The sequence below is a fragment of the Zea mays genome, chromosome 4 (assembly GCF_902167145.1).
Source record: "Zea mays cultivar B73 chromosome 4, Zm-B73-REFERENCE-NAM-5.0, whole genome shotgun sequence".
Taxonomy (NCBI): domain Eukaryota; kingdom Viridiplantae; phylum Streptophyta; class Magnoliopsida; order Poales; family Poaceae; genus Zea; species Zea mays.
Genome location: NC_050099.1, coordinates 203,125,886 through 203,151,348, shown reverse-complemented (window position 1 = coordinate 203,151,348; position 25,463 = coordinate 203,125,886). Strand labels below are relative to the sequence as shown.

The 25,463-nt window shown below is 56.7% G+C and overlaps 3 protein-coding genes across 4 annotated transcripts; 2 read left to right on the top strand and 1 right to left on the bottom strand.

Moving 5' to 3' along the window:
- Positions 1-5,221: 5,221 nt before the first annotated feature.
- LOC100284458 (PHI-1) lies at positions 5,222-6,321 on the top strand. The gene has a single exon (NM_001175869.1). The coding sequence runs from the start codon at positions 5,259-5,261 to the stop codon at positions 6,180-6,182; it is 924 nt and encodes a 307-aa protein (NP_001169340.1). The 5' UTR covers positions 5,222-5,258; the 3' UTR covers positions 6,183-6,321.
- A 2,450-nt stretch (positions 6,322-8,771) lies between these two features.
- Positions 8,772-10,300, bottom strand: LOC100857060 (Homeodomain-like superfamily protein). Its single transcript, XM_008681288.3, has one exon. It carries the CDS (start codon positions 9,852-9,854, stop codon positions 8,976-8,978), a length of 879 nt encoding a protein of 292 aa, XP_008679510.1. The 5' UTR covers positions 9,855-10,300; the 3' UTR covers positions 8,772-8,975.
- Positions 10,301-15,339: 5,039 nt separating this feature from the next.
- LOC100272293 (phospho-2-dehydro-3-deoxyheptonate aldolase 2) lies at positions 15,340-24,793 on the top strand. 2 transcript variants are annotated; one of them, XM_008678493.2, is made up of 5 exons: positions 15,340-15,826; positions 16,193-16,470; positions 16,754-17,030; positions 17,141-17,386; positions 23,684-24,793. In XM_008678493.2, the coding sequence occupies exons 1-5, from the start codon at positions 15,380-15,382 to the stop codon at positions 24,014-24,016; spliced, it is 1,581 nt and encodes a 526-aa protein (XP_008676715.1). In that variant the 5' UTR covers positions 15,340-15,379; the 3' UTR covers positions 24,017-24,793.
- The last annotated feature ends 670 nt before the right edge of the window (positions 24,794-25,463 follow it).

Below are 25,463 nucleotides of genomic sequence, written 5' to 3'. Positions count from 1 at the left end.
GGCGGCTCGGCCGGTCACCTCTGGGGCCTCGGCCAACCATCTTCTAAGGGCGCCAGCCCGACCCGAGGCCTCGGCTGGTCAACTCCGGCGTCGGTCCCGCTAACGGACAACCCAGCTAGGCTCCGGCCAACCAGGTTTCGTTTTTGAGCCAACTCTGCCCCTGTTCATGCTGATATCGCTACCCCTGGCCTCGGCTCATCGAAGAGCGGCTAAGGGGTCCCTTTAACTAAGCTAGAGAAGCCTCAGACAACAAGGCCGACCGAGCCGAGGGACTCCTACGCCTCCGGGATACAGATACCTCACTCGTCACTTTGACACGGGGCGACTCATGCTTGGTGAAGCGGTTCAGACAACCAACAGGCGAGTCTTAGTGCTCGAAAATGAGGAAAAAACACGGCTCCGTGCCAAAATTACATACATGTTCAGGCCTCGACAACCATAATGAACAAAAAACACTGGCATTCAAAGTGCCATTACAAACGGAACTCCGGTTCCGCCTCCGCAGGTACGAACAACCCCACTCGATGGGGGAGGGCCTGCGGAGCAACAGAAGATCGACGAACGGCGCACCGTCGCCCGCTCCAGCAGCTGCGACGACGATGACTTCTGCTCCGGGGGGCCGAACAGCGGCAGCACTGACCTCAAGGCGGGTGCTGCTGCCGGGAGGCCCCCGCCCATGCCCAAACTCGTGAGGCAAGGACAGGCAGAAGGCCGTAGAGTTGGAGGTCGGTCCGTGGGCGGCCCCGGCTATCTCGTCGGCGGAAGAACCTCTTCCAGCTGCCGTGGCAGACGCCGGCACCGCGAGCGGCTCCGAAGCCACTCGCGTCCGAGAGCCAGGCACGGTGCAGCTGCCGGCGCCACGGACGACGACCGCCCTTCCCTCCGATCACTGAGTGAAGGAGCGGGCCACCGCCCACGCATGGGGCCGACCCCAACTCGGCACACTCCCCTCCCCAGCCCTGGTGATGAAAATCCTTGAGGCTGAGGGAGGGGCAGAGGCCGCAGCCCGGCTCGCTTTCCCCCACCTTCAAGCTGGAGGTCACCATCTTGGGTGACCGCCGGCGGAGGGGTGCAGCCGGGCGGCAAGATGAAAATCCTTGAAGCCGAACGATGGCTGAAAGGTACCAACTCCCACGGAGTTGCGTTCCTCCAACGATGAGGCGGAAAGACGGCGGGTATCCCCCATCCGGGGGCTTGGAAGGTGGAAAGACACGATGCATAAGGGAGTGCGAAGACATGGTCGCCTTCCGAAGGGGGTCACCCTCCTTTTAAAGGCAACTCTCCCTACTTGCGCCCCCAGCCGTCACGGGCTGGGTCTTCTCCAGCACGCTCCAAGGCCCTCCCCTACGGCGCGGGGGCTGGGTCCCGCATGTCATGCAAGCCGGCTCAGAGCAGAAGAAGCCAAACCGTCGCGCGCAGTGCACACGACCGCCCAGCGGTTACAAGTGACCCTCCACTTTTGCCCAGACCAGCGGGCGAAAGGGGCGGACAGCCATGCAGGCGGCATGCAACCGCGCCAAGTGGACGCGCTTCTCCGACTCCCGACACGCCCAGCATGGAGGCCCAGGCCCACGCGTCACGCAACCGGCGCGCCGGATGCTTCATGCAAGCAACTGCACCGCCACTTGCGCCACCACCGCGCCTCCTCGATTGCGGAACCAATACCGCGACTCGAGGCGACCCAGCGCACGACCCAGCAGCGCCAGCCTGACGTGGCGGTCAATGCGGCCAAAAAAGGGCCGACAGTAATGACGGTGGCAGGCGGGCGGGAGCAGCGGTCACGTCGTCAGCCAAGCTCATGTCCCATCCGGGGGCAGCAAGAGAACCCCCTCTCACGGCGCGAAGACAACGCGCCCGTGATCCGTTCCTCGAACGGCTCGCGCACGCGCAACGGCCGCCCCGCCAACCACTCGCCCCGTCGCATTAACTCCGCGGCGGGACAAGCGGTGCTTCTGGCAGGAGAAGCGGGCGACGCTTCGCCTTCGCCGTAATAACCGCGCCAAAAAAGGTACGTCGCGTCGTTCGATTTCGTGTCCTTTTCCTTCTTTCCTCTTTCTCTCTCTTGCAACAGGGACCGGGAAAGGGGGATACCCCGAAACGGATCCTTCCCCGTGAAGGAACCAGGTTCCGAGCCTCCCTACTGATCAGAGGTTCGAAGGCTGCCCCCCCCCGAAGGGTTCGACAGCCGCCTCAGATCGCGTGGGCTCTACACCCACTACTGGTCAGAGGTTCGAAGGCCGGCCCCCCGAAGGGTTCCACGGTCGCCTCAGGCTACTCGGGCTCCGCGCCCATTACTGATAAGGGGTTCGAAGGCTGGCCCCCGAAGGGTTCACAGCCGCCTCAGACGCCGAGCGAGGGATGACCATGGGTACGTTTGATACATAACCAAGGCTCGGGCTGCGCTCCCGAGGTACCCTAGGACATTTCCGAGACCAGCGGGAGCGATCTTGTAACGGAATCCCATCAGAGGGAGGCATCGAGCCCTCGGACCTCGTCGCCAGGGGACCGGGTCCGGCAGATCACCCGCAGGTACTTTTGGGCGTGCCTCTGGGCCCCTAGCCGACCCCTAACGAACGGGGCACGGACATCCACTCGGATTACCCGCTTGCAGCTCACCGGAGACACCATGTTCGGCGCCCATCGAGGGCAACATGGTGCTTTCCCCCCTCCTCCTTGCGGAAAGGCGACGCAGGGGCGTATGTAAAAAAGCCGAGTCTGTTCCTAATCGCCCTCTCGCCCTGTGCAGAGGCTCGGGGGCTGCTCTCGCAAACCCGGCTCCGGCCGAACCGTTGACAGCGTCAACATACCAGCCCGAGAACTTGGGACCCGACCGTACACCCGGGCTACGGCCAGCTTGCATGAGGGAACAACCAGACCAGCCGAAGCATTACGCGAGGCATTAAGACCTCGAAGGAGTGAAACCGCTCCTCCGAGGCCTCGGGGGCTACACCCGGCGGGTGCGCTCGCGCGCACCCACCGGAACAAAATGCAACCGAGAAAGGCTGGTCCCCTTGCAAAAAAAGTGCGATGAAAGCCTCCAAGCGAGTGCTAACACTCCCTTCGAGGCTCGGGGGCTACTGTCGGGGACCATAATTAGGGGTACCCTCAAGACTCCTAATTCTCAGCTGGTAACCCCCATCAGCATAAAGCTGCTAAGGCCTGATGGGTGCGATTAAGTCAGGGATCAGTCCATTCGAGCGACTCGATCACGCCTCGCCCGAGCCTAGCCTCGGACAAGGGCAGCCGACCCCGGAGAATCTCCGTCTCGCCCGAGGCCCCCCTCCGACGGCGAACATATCTCCGGCTCGCCCGAGGCCCTGCCTTCGCTAAGAAGCAACCCTGACTAAATCGCTGCACCGACCGACCAAGTCGCAGGAGCATTTAACGCAAAGGTGGCCTGACACCTTTATCCTGACGCGCGCCCCCCGGCAGAGCCGAAGTGACCGCCGTCACTTCGCCGCTCCACTGACCGGCCTGACAGAAGGACAGCGCCGCCTGCGCCACTCCGACTGCAGTGTCACTTGACAGGGTGAGACTGACAGGCAGTCAGGCCCTGCCAAAGGCACCATAGGAAGCTCCGCTCCGCCCGACACAGGGCTCGGACTCGGGCTAAGTCCCGGAAGACGGCGAACTCCGCTCCGCCCGACCCAGGGCTCGGACTCGGTCTAAGTCCCGGAAGACGGCGAACTCCGCTCCGCCCGACCCAGGGCTCGGACTCGGGCTAAGTCTCGGAAGACGGCGAACTCCGCTCCGCCCGACCCAGGGCTCGGACTCGGGCTAAGTCCCGGAAGACGGCGAACTCCACTCCGCCCGACCCAGGGCTCGGACTCGGGCTCAGTCCCGGAAGACGGCGAATTCCGCTCCGCCCGACCCAGGGCTCGGACTCGGGCTCAGCCCCAGAAGACGACGAACTCCGCTTCGCCCGACCCCAGGACTCGAGCTCAGCCCCAGAAGACGACGAACTCCGCTTCGCCCGACCCCAGGGCTCGGACTCCGCCCTGGCCTCTGCCGACGACCTCCGCCTCGCCCGACCCAGGGGCTCGGACTCGGCCTCGGCCATGGAAGACAGACTCGACCTCGGCTTCGGAGGAGCCTCCACATCGCCCAACCTAGGGCGCAGGCCAGCCACGTCAGCAGGAAGCGCCATCATCACCCTACCCCGAGCTGACTCGGGCCGCAGGGAACAAGACCGGTGTCCCATCTGGCTAGCTCCGCCAGATAGACAATGATGGCGCCCCGCATACTCTGTGACGACGGCGGCTCACAGTCCCCTTACGGAAGCAAGAGGACGTCAGCAAGGACCCAACCGCTCCGACAGCTGTCCCTCCGCCAGGCTCCATCGCTCCTCCGACGGCCACGATATCACACCAGCTGGGTGCCAAAATCTCTCCGGCTGCCACATCGGCATGTACTTAGGGCGCTAGCTCTCCCCCGCTAGACACGTAGCACTCTGCTACACCCCCCATTGTACACCTGGATCCTCTCCTTACGCCTATAAAAGGAAGGATCAGGGCCCTCTTAGAGAGGGTTGGCCGCGCGGGGACGAGGACGAGACAGGCGCTCTCTTGGGGCCGCTCGCTTCCCTCTCCCGCGTGGACGCTTGTAACCCCCTACCGCAAGCGCACCCGACCTGGGCGCGGGACGAACACGAAGGCCGCGGGATTCCCACCTCTCTCACGCCGGTCTCCGGCCGCCTCGCTTCTCCCCCCTTCGCGCTCGACCTCGCGCTCGACCCATCTGGGCTGGGACACGCGGCGATACTCACTCGTCGGCCCGAGTGACCCCCGGTCTCGAAACGCCGACACCAATAATGACGGCACCGAGGTAAGAATCAATTTTTTGAATTCAAACCAAGAAGGGAATAGTTGTGAAAATCTTTCACAAAAGGACAAAAGGCAAAAAAAAGCCCGTCGAATGCTGGATGAACGCTCAAATTATTCAAAACCCACGCGCACGTCTCTTCTCACGCAAGGAGCCCCTTACGACGCTGGGCCCCACCCGCCACAAGGACCAAAAAATGCTTTGTCTGTGTGTCCGGCCCAGTACGTATACGTACATTGCTGCAGGAGGCCCCCTCTCAAAAAAAAATCATGAAAAGTCGTGCCCTGCTCAGTGGTCTACCCCGTCTTTCCGCTTCGTCCCGGCCCGGGCACACGCGACGGAAGCGAAACCCTCTCCCTATAAAACCTCTCGACTAGTCACGTCCGCTTGGCAGGGACCAGTCCATCTCGTCTCGTCCCAGCAAAGCAAAGGCAGCCATGCCCCACAGTCTCTTCCTGCTCGTCGTCCTCCTCGCCGCCGCGCAAGCCAGCGCGGCCACGCCGCGGCAGCTGTTCCTCGTGAGCCGGCCGCCCATCACGCTCACCAACCACCACGGCCAGCTGCTGACGGGCAACTACTCCGTCAACCTGCTCTGGTACGGGCGTTTCACGCCGGCGCAGCGCGCCGTGGTGGCCGACTTCATCCTCTCCCTCTCGGGGACGGGGCCGGGGTCCGTGGCGGCGTGGTGGGCCACGACGTCGCGGTACCATCCTGGCGCAGCACGGCTGTCGCTGGGGCGACAGGTGCTGGACCCGTCGCGCTCCCTAGGCCGCCGCCTCTCGGAGTCGTCGCTAGCGTCCCTGGCGACGCGCCTGGCCCCGCACCGCGGCTCCGTGGCGGTCGTGGTGACGGCGCCGGACGTGCTCGTGGACGGGTTCTGCCTCTCCCGCTGCGGCCTCCACGCGTCGTCCCCGACCCCGAACGCCACCCGCGGGCGTGGCCGCGGGCGGTACGTGTACGCGTGGGTGGGGAACCCCGCGGAGCAGTGCCCGGGGGAGTGCGCATGGCCCTTCCACCAGCCGCTCTACGGCCCGCAGCCGGCGGCGGCGCCGCTGGTGGCCCCGAACGCGGACGTCGGGATGGACGGCGCGGTGATCACGCTGGCCACGCTGCTGGCGGGCGCGGTGACCAACCCGTACGGCGGCGGCTTCTTCCAGGGCCCCGCGGAGGCGCCGATGGAGGCCGTCACGGCGTGCGCGGGCGTGTTCGGGGCCGGCGCCTACCAGGGGTACCCGGGGCAGCTGCGCGTGGACGCCGCCACGGGCGCCAGCTACAACGCCGTGGGGATCGCCGGCCGACGCTTCCTGCTGCCGGCCATGTGGGACCCCGAAACAGCGCAGTGCTCCACGCCGCTGGACTAGATAGATAGATAGATGCCCGTGCCGCCGTGCATGACTGTGGTGGAGTCGAGTGTCGGTGCTGCTGTTTCTTACTTTCTTTCTCGTGTCCCCTCCCTCGCATTGTGGATATACCACTCACCAACCATTTCGTTTGTGGCTTACTACTACTACTCCGGAGGGTTGGTGGTTAACGTTTTGGAAGAGCAACAGCAATGGAGCAGCCAGCAGAGCCTCTGCATGGAAAAGTAGCGAAAGGCAATGGCAAGGACAGGCATGGCAGCAGGAGGGAGCGTCCTGTCCTTGCTGCCGTGCACAGGGCACCGCACACTGTGCCCCGACCCCGAGCGAGAAGCAAGAGAGAAAGGACAACAGGGTCGGAGGGCGTACGGGAGGCGTCCCGTGGGCCTGTGCGCTTGGCCCATCCGAGTCGACGCGACGTGCCAATGGCCCATCATGGCACTCGCTCGCTGTGCCTGCCGCTCTGCCAGAACACTGCCTTTGGCACCCCCGCTTGCCTTTCCCTTTTGCAGTTGGGTGGGGGCCAATGCTGCTGCTGCTGGGACGCGGGTCCTCTGAATTTGTGCATTTGTGCAGTTGTGTCACTGCACGTGGGACCCACTCCTGCTCAGTCCCGCGTGTCAGTGACCCATCGACAAATTCAGAGGATCCCAATCCCTGCTGCTGCGGCCTGCTGGCCATGGCCGCATGGGCACGACGTTATGTTTGTGGGGGCTGCGTCGTCATGCCTTGTCGCGTTGCTGGTGTAGCTACGCCGCACTACTTTTCGTCCTTTTTCTTTTTCCGCGCCTTTTCTTTTACTCCTTTCATCATATGATATTACTTTTTAAGCTGTATGGACCAGTCTACTTAAATTTTATTCAAAAATATTGTTTTGGACTGTATTATACACTATTCATAGAGTGAAGTTTAAATATAATATGAGAATGGATAAGCTGCTAGAGACAGCCTTAGTACGATTACATGATATAAGACGCACTCTATCTAAACATACATATATCAATACAATAATACTAGTCTTAATAGAGAAAATTAAATATATTTTTTGGTATTTTAGTCAGAGGTGGTTACATCTTATATCTTAGGACGGAGAGAGTAATTATTTATATAAACATACATGTTGACTCATTCATTTCGCCACCACTAAGGACTAGTTTAGTGCCCGGTGGTAGACGGAGGGATCTATAGAGAAAGAAACCCCTTACTATTCAAACTTATCATGGAGATCCGACCCGAACAGGCGGGGATGAGAACAAAAAATCTGGGAGGGGAGGACGAGCTAGAAGTTAGACCATCCTTTTATGTGGTCTATAAAGGTTGAATTCAATAAATCGTCTCAATATGATCTCATATAAAGATGTAAAATCATCACTCACCTCAACCCTTTTTTTATTCGATTACCGCTTGTTTCATATGACAATTTTTATTTATCTTTGTATATTATAATATTTGTACTAGGGGATTGGATTCCGGACGAGAACCGAAGAATGTCTCCCGATTGGATCTAGTTTGGATATTTTAGTATTGACCCTAATCTACATATATTGAGATAGACTGAGGTAATACTAAAATAACCAAACAAAACCATAAAGATAGTTTTGAATAACAAGTGTATTCTATCCACTCCAGTTTTCTGGCTCCCTCTGGTGGCCGGTACGGGCAGCACCCAGCTCCGACCCGTCCTGTTGCCACCGCTAGCGATTTAGAGCAGGCTTGTCTTTGTCCCCGAGTAAACACCCGCACATTTACATAACTGCGTTTTACTATTCACGCACGCTTCCAGCTGATCGCTGTTCGGTCTCCCGAGCAAATCTATGGGATTCTATCTTCTCTGCGTTCATGATGCCCAAACTAGTTGAAGCTCCAAACTTTTGCGCGATCGCATACAGCTGCCTGCGTAGTATACATAATGCTTTGGTCAACTGGCGATAGCCCCAATCATATGCTCCAGTCCAGTGCCCAATCGACTGCTTCTGAATCGAACATCAGAGCACGCAGCTGCTATACTACCATACTAGTATCAAACAAGACCTTGCGACGAACGTCCAAGTGGCGTACAAGGGAGGCAAACAGACAGCACTGAATCATTGCATATCGGATTCAAACGGGATGGTAAGGCAGTGACGGACTCGATGCCCTACCCTACCGGCGTAGAGTTACTCGGCGTGCTGCAGCCATCTGTTGTATAAGGTACTCTATTTTGGCGCATGGGTGGACGAACGTCACAGCTAGGGTCATACGAAAGCAACTGCATACACTATGTGTCTGTGTCCGTGAGCAACTGCATCCAATCATATGAAAGCAACTGCATTCACATGCAGCAGCGTGTGTATGGAAAAAATTAAAAAATTGATATAATATTTTGTAGTTGATATAAGGTTGAGATATGGAGTATATATGACTGCGCAGGATTATGGTATAGAGTAGAGAAACTTGCTGATAAGGACAGAATATTCTTTTTAAAGTAGAAATTTAGAGTTGTATGAGTGCGGATAGCCTAATCCCTGCCTGCATCTCATACACCGGCCGCAAAAAAAAAGCAATTTCACCACATTAATTAGCTTGCTGCACCATCCAAAACCATCGCCACCATTCACCATAACGCAACGCAAGCTTAACATAAATGAGGTCACAAATGAACATAATGCTGCTGCAAATCAGTACTGTACTACCACTCATATTCATATACGACATGGACAGAAGAGGGAGGAACATCCAATTGGGGTGGATGGGGATGCCTTCCCTGCTAGCATCACCATCAGCATCAGGATCAAATCAATCGCTATTAGCCTATTACTACGAGTCTCCATGGTCTCTCCTGGCCTTCTTCGGCGGCAAGACGCAGGCGGCGGCGGCGGCAGTGTCGCGGAACTGGCGCAACGCGTCCTTGAGCATCCTGGCGTGGCGGGCGTCCGCCTCCTGCCACCCGCGCTCGATCTCCCACTGCACCTCCATGCGCCGCCGCTCCAGCCGCATGACACCCTCGCCGAAATCCCTCACCACAACCGAGAGCTGCGCGACAGCCCACCCAGAGCCGCCGCGGCGGGTCATCTCCACGGCCACGGCCTCGTCCTTGGCCTGGAATGCCTCGTAGGCCACCCTCTTGCGGGGGGGAGCGGTGGACGGCGTGATGGAAGAAGGCGGCGGGTGGAGCTGCAGCTGCGGGTGGCGCGGGGCGAGGCCGGTGCCGAATTCCCGGATGATGCCGTTGATGCTCCGGGTGTTGTTGCGGGGGACGAGCTCTTCCACTTCTTCCTCCTCCTGCACGTCTTCCTCGTCCTCCTCTTCGTCGCCGTCGGCGGCAGGCGGCGAGCTAGCCGCGGCCGGGTAGGCTGCGAGGGCCCCCCGTTCGAGGCGATCCATGCGGCGGAAGTAGGGCCAGAGCGAGGTGACGGGGCGGGCGCCCTCGGTGCGGTAGCGCTTGCGGAGCTTCTCGAGCTTGTGCCGGCACTGCGTGCCCGTCTTGCGCTGAGCGATGACCCCCGGGTTGGCGGCGCAACGGGCGGCGACCTCGGTCGCCACCTCCTCCCACTGGTGCGCCTTGAGCTGGCCGCGGCGCAGCGCCGTCCAGCGCTCCTCGTACGCGTCGATGAGGTGCATGGTCTCCACGTGCGACCACGGCTGCGCCGGCGCGCTCTTCCTCGCTAGCGCCGGTGGCGGAGGCTCGTCGGCCATCGTCTGGTCACGGGAGGCTCAGATCTAGATCTGGGGGCGGGCGGCGACTACGGGTGCGGGTGAGGACGAGTAGTTGGGGGGAGGGGGCGGCGGCGGCGGTGGAGGATAAGGCGCGGCTGGGTATGGGTGGTGGGCGGTTGGGTTTTTGTGGGTGGGGCGTGCCGCGGCGGGTGGTGGCGGCGGTGGGGTTCACGTGGACGCGAGCGGCGCGGTGGGGTTCACGTGGACGCGAGCGGCGCGGTGGCTGCCCGTGCCCAATGCCCTTCCGCGCGTTAGCCCTGGAGAGGCGGCCGCGGCCGCGGCTCTCCTCTCCCCTCGCGCCGCTATGCTGTGGCTTGTGCATCGCCAAGCGCCGCGGCCTCTCCCTGCTGCCTGTGTCGATTTGTATGACCGGTGGAACCGGGCAGGGGCAGGGCCCGGTCGCCAGGACCGGGATACCGGAGGGGAGCATTGGGGGCTGGCTTCTCTCGCACGCAAAGGAAGGAGTCCGGGGCCACGGGCGTATTGGTTACATGGGTAATTGGGTTTGGTTTTCGGCTAGATCCGAACATGGCCGTTCGACCCGATTAATCTAATTTGATCCGTTTGAAAAAAAAACCAATTTAACCTGATTAATATAACGAGGGAGTATAGACCATAATTTTCGCTTGCAATAATCCATGAACCGAGCACGAGCCATGATTTTTTATCCAAAACTCGACCCAAACAGAAAAACCCGACCCAACCCGAATACCCGACCCGACAGTTAAACATGTCTACTTTCGACACATTAACTGGCCTTAGACGGTGCAATTTATAGTGTGTTTGGTTTGTGGAGTCACTCTATACTTCATGAGGTGATGCATCATAAGTTCATTTCATCAATTTTGGTGGAATCAACTCACTCCTCATCTATATACTAATAGCTGAGTGTCCGTGCGTTGCAACGGGAATATATAATACCAGTATACTACAATAACTTATATACAAAATGTGTGTTATATTGTTATGAGAAAATGTTTCATAACCAATTTGTGATCCTAGCCATACATAATTTTTGTTATTTTAATCTAATTGTTTCACCACTACATTGCAACCATCAGTATCATGCAGACTTCGATATATGCCACGATTTATATGATCTCATCATTGAAGAGCACGTTTCACACATGTCGGAAGAAATTTCCTCGTACATCGTTAGTCATCAGACACGCACCACCATACGCTCTTGCTTAAACAAAAAGGTAAGTGTGTTTACGAAGATAATTAAAGACAGGCCGGCACAAAAGCTACCCTGACAGTGGCGAGGATGACGAACTGGTCACTGTTGTCGATCCTCCTCTGCGTCACCTCCAGCGCCAAGATGACGCCACAATCCTCGATATAGTAGTACCGATGACTCTTGGTTGGGCTGCCAAACAAAGTGCACCCCGGGCTCATCAGCGAGGTAGTACCCTGGTCGTTGCATCACCGGATGCGCTACTCCACTATATACATCATGTTCGAGGACACTCACACAACATCAGCAACGTCCATGGTCCCAGCGCACAAGAATTCATGTCCGGCCAGTAGCGACTTACGTGGCAGGTTGGGCTTCAGGTGGACGATGAGTTGGACGGCGTGATGGCGTCGTCGTTGGATACGGTGTCCAGAACAATCCGAGAGTTGTCGACGTTGGCGACAACCATGAGGCCCCCCTGCTTAACGATGGACAACGCGGTGTAGTTGCTCTGGACCGCGTCCAAGCGGTGGCTTCGCGGGAGCTTGTCGTATACAGTGGCGCATGCGACCACATAGGACTGCTTCTAGAGGTCGAACTGACAGTCGTCAAGCTTCTTCTCGTCATCGATGAGCGACGCCAACGCGAGTGCCTCCTGCTCATGGTGTTTGTTCGGGGTTTCAAGTAAGAAACATGGATTCATGCTTGACGTTGGTTTATGAAAATGACTCACAAGTCTGATCCATGGAAAAAAATATTACGAAGAAAAAATGTCACGCATGCAAAAAAAGAGAATTTAAGTATAATACATTATTCAAACAAAAGAAATTGTATGCAAAGCTCTTCTTTAAATAATATTACCTCCATCCAAAAATATAATTCAAAAATCTCGGTGATAATTATCTACTACTACGCATTGTGTAAGGGTAGCAAGTGAGCTTGGTGATAGATGTAGTAGATGTGTTTCCTGTCATAGATGTAGATATGAACACACATGTGGTGTAACGGTGGCTACTTTTGGCCTTTGTTTGAGAGGTCATGGGTTCAAATCCTCTTGAGGACATGTTTTTTTAATTTTAGCTAGATGTGGGCCGTAGGGAATGGTGACAGAACACGGGAATGACAGACTACTCTTGCAGCCTTAATAAGTAGTATAAAGATTATTAGCTTATGAGGAATGATGTGGTGATGGATCAACTCATTCTATTCCACAAATCAAATAAAAAAGTGAGGGTGAGAAGAAGATAGATCAATTCATTTATCAAACCAAACACACTATTATATACCGCTTTTGTCAGAGATAGATGGTCACATGTTTGCTTCAACCCTTCTTTAGATGTGTCGACATTTCGAGACAGGGGGTCCCTAAGCCGACGAGTGAGTGTGCTGCGTGCCCCAGCCCAGATGGGTCGAGCGCGTGGGCGAGCGCGAAGGGGGGAGAGGCGAGGTGGCCGGAGTCGGGCGTGAGAGAGGTGGAAGTCCCGCGGCCTTCGTGTTCGTCCCGCGCCCAGGTCGGGTGCGCTTGCAGTAGGGGGGTTACAAGCGTCCACGCGGGTGAGGGAAGCGAGCGGCCCCAAGAGAGCGCCTGTCCCGCCCTCGGTCCCGCGCGGCCAACCTTCTCTAAGAAGGCCCTGGTCCTTCCTTTTATAGTCGTAAGGAGAGGATCCAGGTGTACAATGGGGGGTGTAGCAGAGTGCTACGTGTCTAGCGGAAAGAGAGCTAGCGCCCTAGGTACATGCCAATGTGACAGCCGGAGAGGTCTTGACACCTTGCTGGCGTGATGTCGTGGCTGTCGGAGGAGCGACGGAGCCTGGCGGAGGGACAGCTGTTGGAGCGGTCGAGTCCTTGCTGACGTCGCCCTGCTTCCGTAAGAGAGCTGAGGGCCGCCGTCGTCACAGAGCTCGTGGAGCTCCATCATTGCCCATCCGGCGGAGCTGGCCGGATGGGACGCCGGTCTTGTTCTCCGTGACCCGAGTCGATTCGGGGTAGGATGATGATGGCGCTTCCTGTTGACGTGGCGGGCCTGTGCCCTAGGCAGGGCGACGTGGGGGCTCCTCCGAAGCCGAGGTTGAGTCTGTCTTCCGTTGCCGAGGCCGAGCCCGAGCCCTGGGGGCGGGCGAGGCGGAGATCGTTTGGCCGAGGCCAGGGCGGAGTCCGAGCCCTGGGGTTGGGCGAGGCGGAGTTTCGTCGTCTTTCGGGTCTTAGCCCGAGTCCGAGCCCTGGGGTCGGGCGGAGCAGAGTTCGCCGTCTTCCGGGTCTTAGCCCGAGTCCGAGCCCTGGGGTCGGGCGGAACGGAGTTCGCCGTCTTCCGGGTCTTAGCCCGAGTCCGAGCCCTGGGGTCGGGCGGAGCGAAGTTCGCCGTCTTCCGGGTCTTAGCCCGAGTCCGAGCCCTGGGGTCGGGCGGAGCGGAGTTCGCCGTCTTCCGGGTCTTAGCCCGAGTCCGAGCCCTGGGGTCGGGCGGAGCGGAGTTCACGATGGCGCCTTTGGCAAGGCCTGACTTCCTGTCAGACTCACTCTGTCGAGTGGCACTGCAGTCGGAGTGGCGCAGGCGGCGCTGTCCTTTTGTCAGACTGGTCAGTGGAGCGGTGAAGTGACGACGGTCACTTCGGCTCTGCCGGGGGGCGCGTGTCAGGATAAAGGTGTCAGGCCACCTTTGCGTTAAATGCTCCTGCAACTTGGTCAGTCGGTGTGGCAATTTAGTCAGAGTTGCTTCTGAGTGAAGCCAAGGCCTCGGGCGAGCCGGAGGTGTGTCCGCCGTTAAAAGGGGGGCCTCGGGCGAGACGGAAGTCTCTCGAGGTCGGCTGCCCTTGGCCGAGGCTAGGCTCGGGTGAAGCATGATCAAGTCACTCGTGTGGACTGATCCCTGACTTAATCGTACCCATCAGGCCTTTGCAGCTTTATGCTGATGGGGGTTACCAGCTGAGAATTAGGCGTCTTGAGGGTACCCCTAATTATGGTACCCGACAAGATGTATCAAGGTATATATTAGTAAATGAGCTTGAAGGGCGTTTTTTTGTTCTTTTTCGAAGTTGAAACATGGGCAACAGTTATGCGGGGCTTAGTGAAGCCAGCCCTTCCATCATATCTTCGGTGCTTGTTTGTTAGGCTACGTCGTTGAAAGTGTATAGCCCTTTATGGGTTTTAGTAAATTAAATGACAACAATATTAAAGAAATAATCAGTTTACTAAGTTGGCGTTTGGTTCGTGAAATATAACATAAATGGTAATGCTAACGATTCACGCTTGAATACCGGCGGTAACAAATTTGAATAAGTCGGTATCCATTTGTAGTGTGGTATTGATTACGATTAGACTTAAACAAACATGATATAACGTTATCGGTTACCCATTCAGTTATCAATAAGTGAACCAAACGATACCTAAATATTTACAGCTCGCGGAACACCGCAACAGTGAATTGTAAAGGGCACTGCAAGTTTACTGTTGGCAACGAAAACCTCATATCCAGCGTTACTGATGCTCCAACAAAATATTCTCTCTGCACTTCTGATTGGTTGGCAGCAGTACTGCATATAGGTGGCTAAACGAGCCGGCCCGACCGGACGCGACACGGTCTATCAAACCTGGCTAGCCGGCACGGTCCGTTTTAGGTACGATCCACCAAACCCGGCTAGTGAACCGTGTCGTGTTAGATGGGCCCATGTTCCGCGGTAGCGGCTTAGCACGGCCCGTCGGCCTGCTAGCCGTGTCGACCCGGTCCGGTAGAACGTTGACCTATCTGAGTATATTATATAATTCAACAAAAAATATGTAGCTATGAGAGCTCAAATACGCAACTAAGTGTATGAGAGACTTAAACACACCTATTTAGCCAGTGCGGCTGTAATTTTATTGTGTTATATGTTGAATTCTTATACTTAATATATGTAAACTATCAATTTGAAAATAAAAAATGTAACCGTGTCATGCTCGTGTCAATACTACGAATCAAGATGGTGGCCCAGACACGACACTAAAGCCGTGCCGTGTCAGGCACTGACACTATACTAGTCGGGTCATGTCGTGCCTGAGCCGTGTTTTTTCGTGTCGTGACTGTACTGGCTCATCGTGTCAAATGGCCATCTATATGTGCGGACAACACCGAGGATTGTCTACATGTGATAATTGGTATAAGGTTGAAATATAGAGTAAACATGAGTGTAGAGAATTGTGATATAGAGTAAATAATTTTGATGATTAGAACAGAATATTTTTTTAGAGTAAAAATTTAGAATATTATGAGTGCAGTGCTGACATTTGTCACACGTAGCAGGATATATCCCCGCGGGCAAAAGTCCCCTGTCCCCCGTACACATTCCACCCCAAAATGGCACTCGCGCCATCACCCCCAGCGCTGCCGCCCAACCCGGCGCTCCCTTTGCCGTGGTGGGGGCGGGCCGGCCGCGGTGCGCTCCTCGGCGCCCGCGCCCGCGTCCGCGCCGTCCGCGCGGCGCTACGGCCCCCGAGCCAGTGGTCCGTCGGGAGCTGGCGGGGCCGCCCGGCGCAGCAGCAGCCCGAGTACCCGGACAAGGCGGACCTGGAAGACGTGCTGCGGACGGTGGGAACGTTCCCGCCCATCGTCTTCGCCGGCGAGGCGCGCACCCTCGAGGAGCGCCTCGCGGAGGCCGCCGTCGGCCGGGCCTTCCTCCTCCAGGGCGGCGACTGCGCCGAGAGCTTCAAGGAGTTCAACGCCAACAACATCAGGGACACCTTCCGCGTCCTCCTGCAAATGTCCGTTGTGCTCATGTTCGGAGGCCAGATGCCTGTCGTCAAGGTAGTATTGTATAAATAAAATCGCCTCAAAGCTTTAGTGTTGATCGATCGAATCGTTTAGACATCATGCCCGCTCTTACAGCCTAAATTAAATCCTATTATCTCTCTCCGCAAATATGTTTCCACAGTAATTGCATGTTTTCCCATTAAAAATGGAGCTATGACGAATCGAATAATGACAACAACTATACATGTTACATCTGTTATTAATCTTAATAATCTAACTATGTTTCAAATGTATGGTATGTATTTCTTTTTTTTTCCAACATGAGGAATTAGGATATACGATCACACAGAGCTGGTTGTATTTCTAAATCATGCTCTAGATAACTTCGCATTTACTGTAATAATATGCATGGATGTCTAGGTGGGAAGAATGGCAGGGCAGTTTGCGAAGCCAAGGTCAGATGGTTTTGAGGAGCGGAATGGATTGAAGTTGCCAAGCTATAGAGGGGACAATATCAATGGGGATGCATTCAATGGGGAGTCAAGGTTGCCAGATCCACACCGCATGATAAGGGCGTACTCACAGTCTGCAGCAACACTGAATCTGCTGCGGGCATTCGCAACTGGAGGTTATGCTGCAATGCAGAGGGTAGCACAATGGAACCTTGATTTCACAGAGAACAGCGAACAAGGTGATAGGTGGGGTTGCTGTGAATCAACAATGATTAACCTTCATGCCTATCGATTGACACACTTATTTCTTCAATATTTCAATTCATCCCAAGATGTGTGCATTTTAGGTTCATTCTATGGTCTTAGTGATTAGCTATTTGTTTACACAAAAAATGGAAATGTTCCTTTTTTCCGTCCCTGGATCCAGAGGTATCCTGATTTGCACAAAGTGACCGCAACACATTTATTAACGTTCGAGAGTTATTCAATTGTGCCAATTCATGGTTTACATGTGGGAAATGGTTAATAGGTACATGGAGTTGGCTCACCGAGTTGACGAAGCTTTGGGGTTCATGTCAGCTGCTGGGCTCCCTTTAGATCACCCTATAATGACAACAGCAGAATTCTGGACGTCACATGAGTGCCTTCTTCTACCTTATGAGCAAGCGCTCACTCGTGAGGATTCCACCACGGGCCTCTATTATGACTGCTCTGCCCACTTCCTATGGGTCGGAGAGCGCACTCGCCAGCTTGATGGTGCTCACGTTGAGTTCCTTCGAGGCATTGCCAACCCTCTTGGTATCAAGGTAAATCTAATGCTCAACATTTAGCAAGTCCTGTTTGACCTCTGCATTTGTAAAGCTCAAGGTTTAGGCATTGTCTGAGAAATTTCTCCTCACCCAACAATGTAATACAGGTTAGTGACAAGATGGACCCAGCAGAACTTGTGCGGTTGATTGATATATTGAATCCCGAAAACAGGGCTGGGAGAATAACCATCATCACAAGAATGGGACCTGAAAACATGAGGGTGAAACTTCCACACCTGATACGCGCTGTCCGTGGGGCCGGTCAGATAGTAACATGGGTTACTGACCCAATGCATGGGAACACTATGAAGGCCCCTTGCGGACTCAAAACCCGCTCGTTCGACAGGATTTTGGTAACTCTCTTTTCTTGCTATCTTATCTCCATGTTGGGCTACTTGCTTGCCTTTTTTTTTTGGTCAACACTCTGTATTCTTTTTGAGTGAATAGCCACTAGTCCATTATCTCTTTGTGGGGCCAGTTTGTCTCTGCAGTGTGCAAGTGTGAGTTTACGAGGGACAGGGTATATAGCTTCACCATACTGATTGATCCAGTCATACTGGTTATTTTTTGGTCTCTAGAGTAAATAGTACAACATATCCATGGCACCAGCCAATTGGAATGAAAATTAGGTTGAAAGCGATCTCCATAAAGAAATTCATGGATTTTTTTTGGATATCCCTCGAATATTCGAGCCCCATCATCTTTACAAAAATCTGGTTGGATGAAGTGGTTTGTGTCAAGGACCTGGAATCCCCGACTTGCCGGACCACGGCTACGTAGCTCGTAGCCGTCGGCCGTCCTCTCCGGTTGGGGTTATGCCCCCCTAACCGCAGGCTTGTGAGGCTGGAGGTGGAAGAAGAGACAAATTCCTTATTGCTATAACCGTGCAGCATAGCTGGGTATATATGGCCGTCGGCCACCTACAAATGGAGCAAGTCTCCTTGATTTTCTCTAGCCTGATTGATTGCTTCTTTCCTATTCTTATCCCTCTTTCCTAATCTCAGCCCCTGCTATCTGTGGCTGATTTGCAGCACCTGATTTTAGCCCTCTTTCCTAATCTCAGCCACTTGCCATTGGTGGCTGATTTGCAGCATGCGCTGCTGCCTGCTCTGCGGCCGCGCGCTCGGTTGCTCGCCGGACATCACGCGCGCGCCTGCGCCTGCGCTCCTCCATCTCTTGCGCCACCGCGGGAATGCGTGCATCGCCCGGCTCATAGGATCGGATGGTTGGCGGGTCGCGGCCGTACACCACCCGGAATGGCGTGTCGCGGAGTGATGACTGGAAGGCAGTGTTGTAGGTGTACTCCGCCCACGGAAGCCACCGGAGCCACTGTCGAGGGCGGTCGCCGGTGAAGCAGCGAAGGTACATGGCGATGACGCGGTTGGCTGCCTCCGACTGGCCGTCTGTCTGGGGGTGGAAGGCGGAGGACATGAAGAGCTTGGTGCCCGTGAGCTCCATCAGCTCTGTCCAGAAGGCCGAAGTGAACACGGCGTCGCGGTCCGAGACGATGGACTGCGGAACGCCGTGCAGCCGCACCACTTCGGCGAAGAACGCCTGCGCCACCGATTCTGCCGTGTACGGGTGCGCCAGCGGGATGAAATGGCAGTACTTGCTGAAGCGGTCGACGACGGTGAGGATGACCGTCTTGCCTTGGGCGCTGGGCAGCGCCTCGATGAAATCGATGCCGATGTCGGCCCACACCGCCGAGGGGATCGGCAAGGGCTGTAGAAGACCGGCCGGCCGCAAGTGATCAGACTTGTATTTTTGGCACGTGCCGCATGCCTTGACGAAATCCTGCACAACACGGCGCATGTTTGGAAAATGGAAGTCGCGCTTCAGCCGATGTAGGGTGCGTAGGACGCCTTCGTGGCCATCGTCGTGTATGGCAGCCACTATTTCCTGCAGGAGAGGGGACGATGCCGGGATGTAGAGGCGCCCATGCATGGCGACCATCCCGCCCATGATGGACCACGGCGCCGTACGTGTGCCCGCGCGAATTTCCTCGCAGATGGCGACGAGGGCCGGGTCCGTAGCTTGGGCTTGGCGTAGCCGCGTGATGAAGTCGAAGCGGGGTGCGGATATAGCCATCAGCGCGCCCTCCTCGGTGTCTTTTCGGGACAGGGCGTCGGCGACGGTGTTCGTGGCACCCGAGCGGTACTCCACCTCGAAGTCGAAGCCCAGGAGCTTTCCCACCCAATGGTGTTGAGGGATGGTGGCCAGCCGCTGGTCGAGGAGGTACTTGAGACTGAAATGGTCAGTCTTGACGGTGAAGTGCCGACCCCACAAGTATGGCCGCCAATGGCGAACGGCCTGGACCAAGCCGATAAGTTCGCGCTCATAGGCGGCGAGGGCGCGATGCCGGGGAGCGATTGGCCGGCTGAAGAACGCGACCGGGTGTCCCTCCTGGACAAGCACCCCGCCGAACCCTGTGGCGGACGCGTCGCACTCCACCACGAACGGCTTGCTGAAGTCCGGCATGGCGAGCACCGGGGCGGAGGACACGGCTGCCTTGAGTGCTGCGAACGCTGTCATAGCCGCGTCGTCCCAGACGAAGCCATCCTTCTTGAGGAGGGCCGTCAACGGGGCAGCCACGGTGCCGTAGTTGTGGACGAAGCGGCGGTAGTACCCGGCAAGGCCGAGGAAACCGCGAACTGCCCGGACCGAGCGAGGTGGCGGCCAGTCGCGGATGGCGGCCACCTTGGCCGGATCCATAGCCACCCCGGCTGCCGAGATAATGTGGCCGAGGTAGGAGACGGCCGGCGCGCCGAAAGAGCACTTCGAGCGCTTGACGAAGAGCCGGTGGCGCTGCAGCTCGTCGAGAACCGCCCGGAGATGGCGGAGGTGATCGGCCCAGGTTTTGCTGTAAATTAGAATGTCGTCAAAGAATACCAGGACGAAACGGCGGAGGAATGGTCGGAGCACGTCGTTCATCAGCGCCTGGAACGTAGCCGGAGCGTTGCAGAGTCCGAACGCCATCACGAGGAACTCGTACAGGCCATCGTGCGTGCGGAAGGCGGTCTTGTGCACATCCTCCGGCCGCATCCGCACCTGATGGTAGCCGGACCGAAGGTCGAGCTTAGTGAAGAACTTGGCGCCGTGGAGCTCGTCGAGCAGCTCCTCTACCACCGGGATCGGGAACGCGTCTTTGATGGTGAGGGCGTTCAGGGCTCTGTAGTCGACGCAGAAACGCCAGGAGCCATCGGGCTTCTTGACCAAGAGAACCGGTGACGAAAACGGGGAGTCGCTGCGGCGCACGATCCCTTGCTCGATCATCGCGGCGCACTGACGCTCCAGCTCGTCCTTGTGGGCAGCCGGGTAGCGGTACGGGCGGACAGCCACCGGCGATGCGTCGGGCTTGAGGAGGATGCGATGGTCGTGGGCGCGCTTGGGAGGCAAGCCCGAAGGAGCGGCGAAGAGCCCCCCAAACGAGTCCAGGAGAGCCTCCATCAACGCATCCCCCCCTGTCATGGTGCGCACCGCCGGCTGCGCTGCGCGTGGGGTACCCGTCCAGGAGACCGAGCGCCCTGGGCGCTGAAACGTCATGCGGCGGGTGGCGAGGTCCCACACGATCGGTCCCAGGGCCCCCAGCCAACGCGTGCCGAGGACGACGTCGTACCCGGCCAACGGCATGACGAAGAGATCGGCCGGGTATGGTTCGCCCTCGACGAGGAGCGGCGCGTTGCGGAGGACGCCGGCACAGGAGATCCGCTCGCCGTTAGCCACCATGGCCGTGAGACGTGGACGGCGCTGGATGGGGAGGCCCGACCGGTGTGCTGCCGTCGCGGAGATGAAGTTGTGTGTACTGCCCGAGTCGAGCAGCGCCACCAGGGAGGCCGGACCGAGGGTGACCGCGATCTGCATGGTGTCAGTCGGCGCCACCCCGGCCACCGCCTGCAGGGAGAAGAGCGGGGCGTTGGGCTCGGCCGCGCCCGTGTCCCCGTCGACCCCGGTGTCATCGATCTCCACCCCATCCACAAAAAAGAGACGCCTGCAAAAACGATTGTGGCCCCGAGAGTACTTCTCGTTACAATTGAAACATAAGCCTTGCCGACGACGATCCGCCATCTCCTCGGGTGACAGGCGGCGAGCGCCCTCGCCGCGCGCGTGTGCTGCACCCACCGGCGGCGCTGGCAGGGCCAAGGGAGGAGGTGGCGCCGGTAGTGTCGGAGCGGCTGGTCGTGGAGGGGGCGCCGGCAGAATACCCCGCGCTGCCGGTCTTGTCGCCGCCTGGACGCGGGCGATCTCCAGCTGTTCCACCTCCCGCGCCAGGCTCATCGCGGCGCTGAGAGTGTCGGGGTGTAGGATGCGCACCGAGTGACTGAGCGGCGGCAGCAACCCCCCCGTGTAGAGCTGGACGCGCTGCGCCTCCTCCATCGGACCGGCGTGGGGTAGGAGTTCCTGGAAACGGTTGGAGTACTCTTCGACCGAGCCGGTGCGGCGGCATTCGGTGAGCTCGAAGAAAGGCGCGGACCGGCTGGTCGGCCCGAAGCGCAGGTTGAGCTGCTCCTTGAACCGGCGCCAGGACGGGGTGCCGTCATCCTCTTGCAGCTGCATGTACCATAGTTGCGCGGTGCCTTCGAGACTGTATGAGGCCATCCACACTTGCTCCTCTGGCGAGGAACGATGTTGGCGAAAGTATGACTCACACTTGTTGATGAAGAGGAGAGGATCGGTCTTGCCATCAAACCGAGGGAAGTCCCATTTCTGGAACTTAGGCAGGCGGTCGGTGTCGCGAGGGCGTTCCTGCATGGTGCCGCCGGCGGACGACGACGCGGACTTCTCTTTGAGGCCGGAGATGTCGGCCTGCATCTCCTGCATCATCTTCACGACGTCGGCAAGGGTGTACTCCGACATGGTGCTGGGGGCAGAGGAGCGGGTGGGAGATGGTGGTGTTGTGCGGCTGGTGGGGGGTTCGGTGGACTGGGAATTGCTGGACGAAGATCGCCGGACTCGTGATACCAAGCTGTCAAGGACCTGGAATCCCCGACTTGCCGGACCACGGCTACGTAGCTCGTAGCCGTCGGCCGTCCTCTCCGGTTGGGGTTATGCCCCCCTAACCGCAGGCTTGTGAGGCTGGAGGTGGAAGAAGAGACAAATTCCTTATTGCTATAACCGTGCAGCATAGCTGGGTATATATGGCCGTCGGCCACCTACAAATGGAGCAAGTCTCCTTGATTTTCTCTAGCCTGATTGATTGCTTCTTTCCTATTCTTATCCCTCTTTCCTAATCTCAGCCCCTGCTATCTGTGGCTGATTTGCAGCACCTGATTTTAGCCCTCTTTCCTAATCTCAGCCACTTGCCATTGGTGGCTGATTTGCAGCATGCGCTGCTGCCTGCTCTGCGGCCGCGCGCTCGGTTGCTCGCCGGACATCACGCGCGCGCCTGCGCCTAGTGAATGTATTACCGTACATGACAGTTTGGTCGTCCAGGTATCTACTTTACCATCCTTATCAATGAGCAGCCAAAGGTTAGGACAAAAAAAACGATAGCTGTTGCTGTCACTCAATGCTTGGTATTTGACAGAAGTGCTGAATAATTTGTATGAACCCAATGTCACACTGGAGGATAAGTAAATGAAGTATTTCTGATTGCTATGTTGTTGAAACCAGGGTGAGGTGCGTGCGTTCTTTGATGTCCACGAACAAGAAGGGAGCCACCCTGGAGGAGTGCATCTAGAGATGACTGGACAAAATGTTACAGAGTGCATCGGCGGTTCACGTACGGTGACCTTCGATGATCTGGGGTCACGCTACCACACGCACTGCGACCCAAGGCTCAATGCCTCACAGTCTCTGGAGATGGCATTTATCATCGCCGAGCGCCTTAGGAAAAGGAGGATGGCCTCGTCGCCTTTGTACACGAACCAGCTGGGTTCCATTCCATCAATGGGTCTGTGAACAACACTAGGTTCACTGTCAAGGACTAGTCCTTGGGTTTTGTTTCAGCTGCTGTGTCAAACTTTGCTGGCATGCACTGGTAAACTAGATAGCCTGCTGTACTGCTCATTCCCGGCACTGGGTCTGCCCTCAAAGTATAATAGATACTCATCACTTTTTGACCACTCTATTTATCTTGTTCATTATTCCTGGAATGTTTTCCCGAAATGTCTGTCTACCATGTACTGCTGTTCCTCTTTCTTACATGTGTGTTAACTAGGAGCGTTTTGGTCCAATTGACATCACAGACCGTTTTAATTGGTTTATGTGTATTGATTGAAGCTGACAGTAAGCAGAGGATCAATACTTGTCTCTCTCTTTCTTTTTTTTTTAGAATTTTGATTGACAGTGAAAGGGACTTGCCGCAAGTTTCATGGAAAGAGCTAGCACACTTGCATCAAGTTTCACATGGAAAGAAGATTGATATAATAATCCTTTTCGAAAACACGGTCTTTGTCTTGGTGTTAATGGCATCCATTTCGAAACTACTCCTACGAGCTAGCAACCATCCCTTTTGAAACCCTGAAATTTCTTTCTACGACCTGTCTTTTCTCTTTTGTCTTGGTGTTAATGGCATCGCGTGTACCAAGTAAACTACTGTCGTGTCTTGGTTGGTGTATATCATCCTCGGCAATTGGCAGTGTTTGATTTGATCATTCGAACAACAATGCTTCGCTTCCTCACAGCAGCAGCTTGCTTACCGCTTGTTTCAGCATGGCCGCTATGGGCATCGGCGACTGCGCCACCACCAGCCAGCGCGGCGACCTGGACATCCCGTACCCGTTGAGCATCGGGCGCGGGTGCTACCACTACACGGGCGATCGAGGGCGGGGCGACATCACCTGCAGGCGCACCGCGCGCGGCGGCTACCAGCCTACCAGGCCTTCAGCGGCGAGTCCGTTGAGGTCATCGCCATCTCCGTGCGCCGCGGCCAGGCGCGCGTCTGCATTCTGCAACGACATCCAGACCTGGTGCTACAACACCTAGCTCACGGTCCATGGGCAAAGTACAACAGCCTGTGGGGGATCGACCTCTCCGACTCGTAGTTCCGGATCTCCGACGAGGCCAACCTCTTCGTCGTCGTGCGCTGCAACTCGCTGGCGTACGTGCAGTCCTTCAACGCCGGCATCGAGTACATGACCGGCTGCATGGCCACGTGCCCGGACGCGAGTGAACGGCTCCTGCGCCGGGCGCCGGCATGGGCTGCTGGCCTGCTGCCAGGCGGCCATCCCGCCCAGGGCATCAACACGTACGGCATGCAGTTCGACGACCGCGTCAACACCGCCGCGGCCGTCACGGGCTTCAGCCCCTGCAGCTACGCCGGCCGTGCTCATGGAGGCCGCCGCGTTCGACTTCCGCACCACCTACGTCACCACCGGGGACTTCATGACATCCACCGGCGGGAAGGTGCAGCTGCTGCTGCTGGACTGGGTGGTCAGTAGAGAGACGTGCCGGGAGGCGGCACGGAACGCCACGGCGTACATGTGCGTCAGCGGCAGCTGCGAGCGCGTCGACTCGTGGAACGGACCGGGCTACCTGCCTACCTCTGCAACTGCTCCGCGGCCCCTACGTCCCTGCCGGATCCTAACAACAAGTACCCTTGCTCTGTTCCTGGAACTTGCACCAACACTCCTGGAAGCTTCATCTGCTCCTGCCCCGACAATCATCCACGGCGACGTCAAGTCGCCCAACTTCCTCATTGAGGAGGGCTACGCCGCCAAGGTGTCCGACTTCGTGCCAGTGGCGGACCCAGGATTTAGAGTGTGGGTATTCGAAAATTTTCTAGGATGATTTTTAAAGACTAAAGTTTTTCTATTGGTATAGATAGATAATTATTTGTATATATAACATATAATTAAGTATAAACAATATAAGCATAACTGATTTAATAACTAGTCATCATAATTTAATATTCTAGGCTAACTAAACACAAACTACATATTTGCATACAACTATTTCAAAACTGAAGTCTGAAGGCTGTGCGACTGTCGGGCTATGGCCCTGGGGACGCCGGACTGGCCGACTCGGGCCTGGGCGTCGAACCGCCGATGGCCGAGGCCGACAGGCAACAGCGGCTGAGGTGTGAGGTGGTGAGGCCTGACCTGCTGACCGCTAGTTGAGGGCTGAGGCGCCGTGCCGCCTTCGCTGTGTGCCTGTGTCGCGTCATCGCGGCGTCGCGCTGCAGGACTAGCCGCAGTGGCTGCCGTAGGCCCGTAGTGGTAGGCAGGCGGCGACGGCTGGTGCTGCCTGCTATCAGCGTGGGGTTTGAGAATTAGGAATTTAGGACTAGGCCACTTGAGAGATGAAAATATGTGCTAATTGAGAATGGGCCACGCTAAACCTATTGTGCTGGCTTGGATGGAGGTTGGAAAAGGAACGTTTTCAGCCTAAATGAGCACAAATCCTGATTCGTTTTCTATTTCCTGTGTACACATACATGTATATTAGTATCTATTGATTTTTTTTACCAAAAATAATGGGTATTCAGATGAA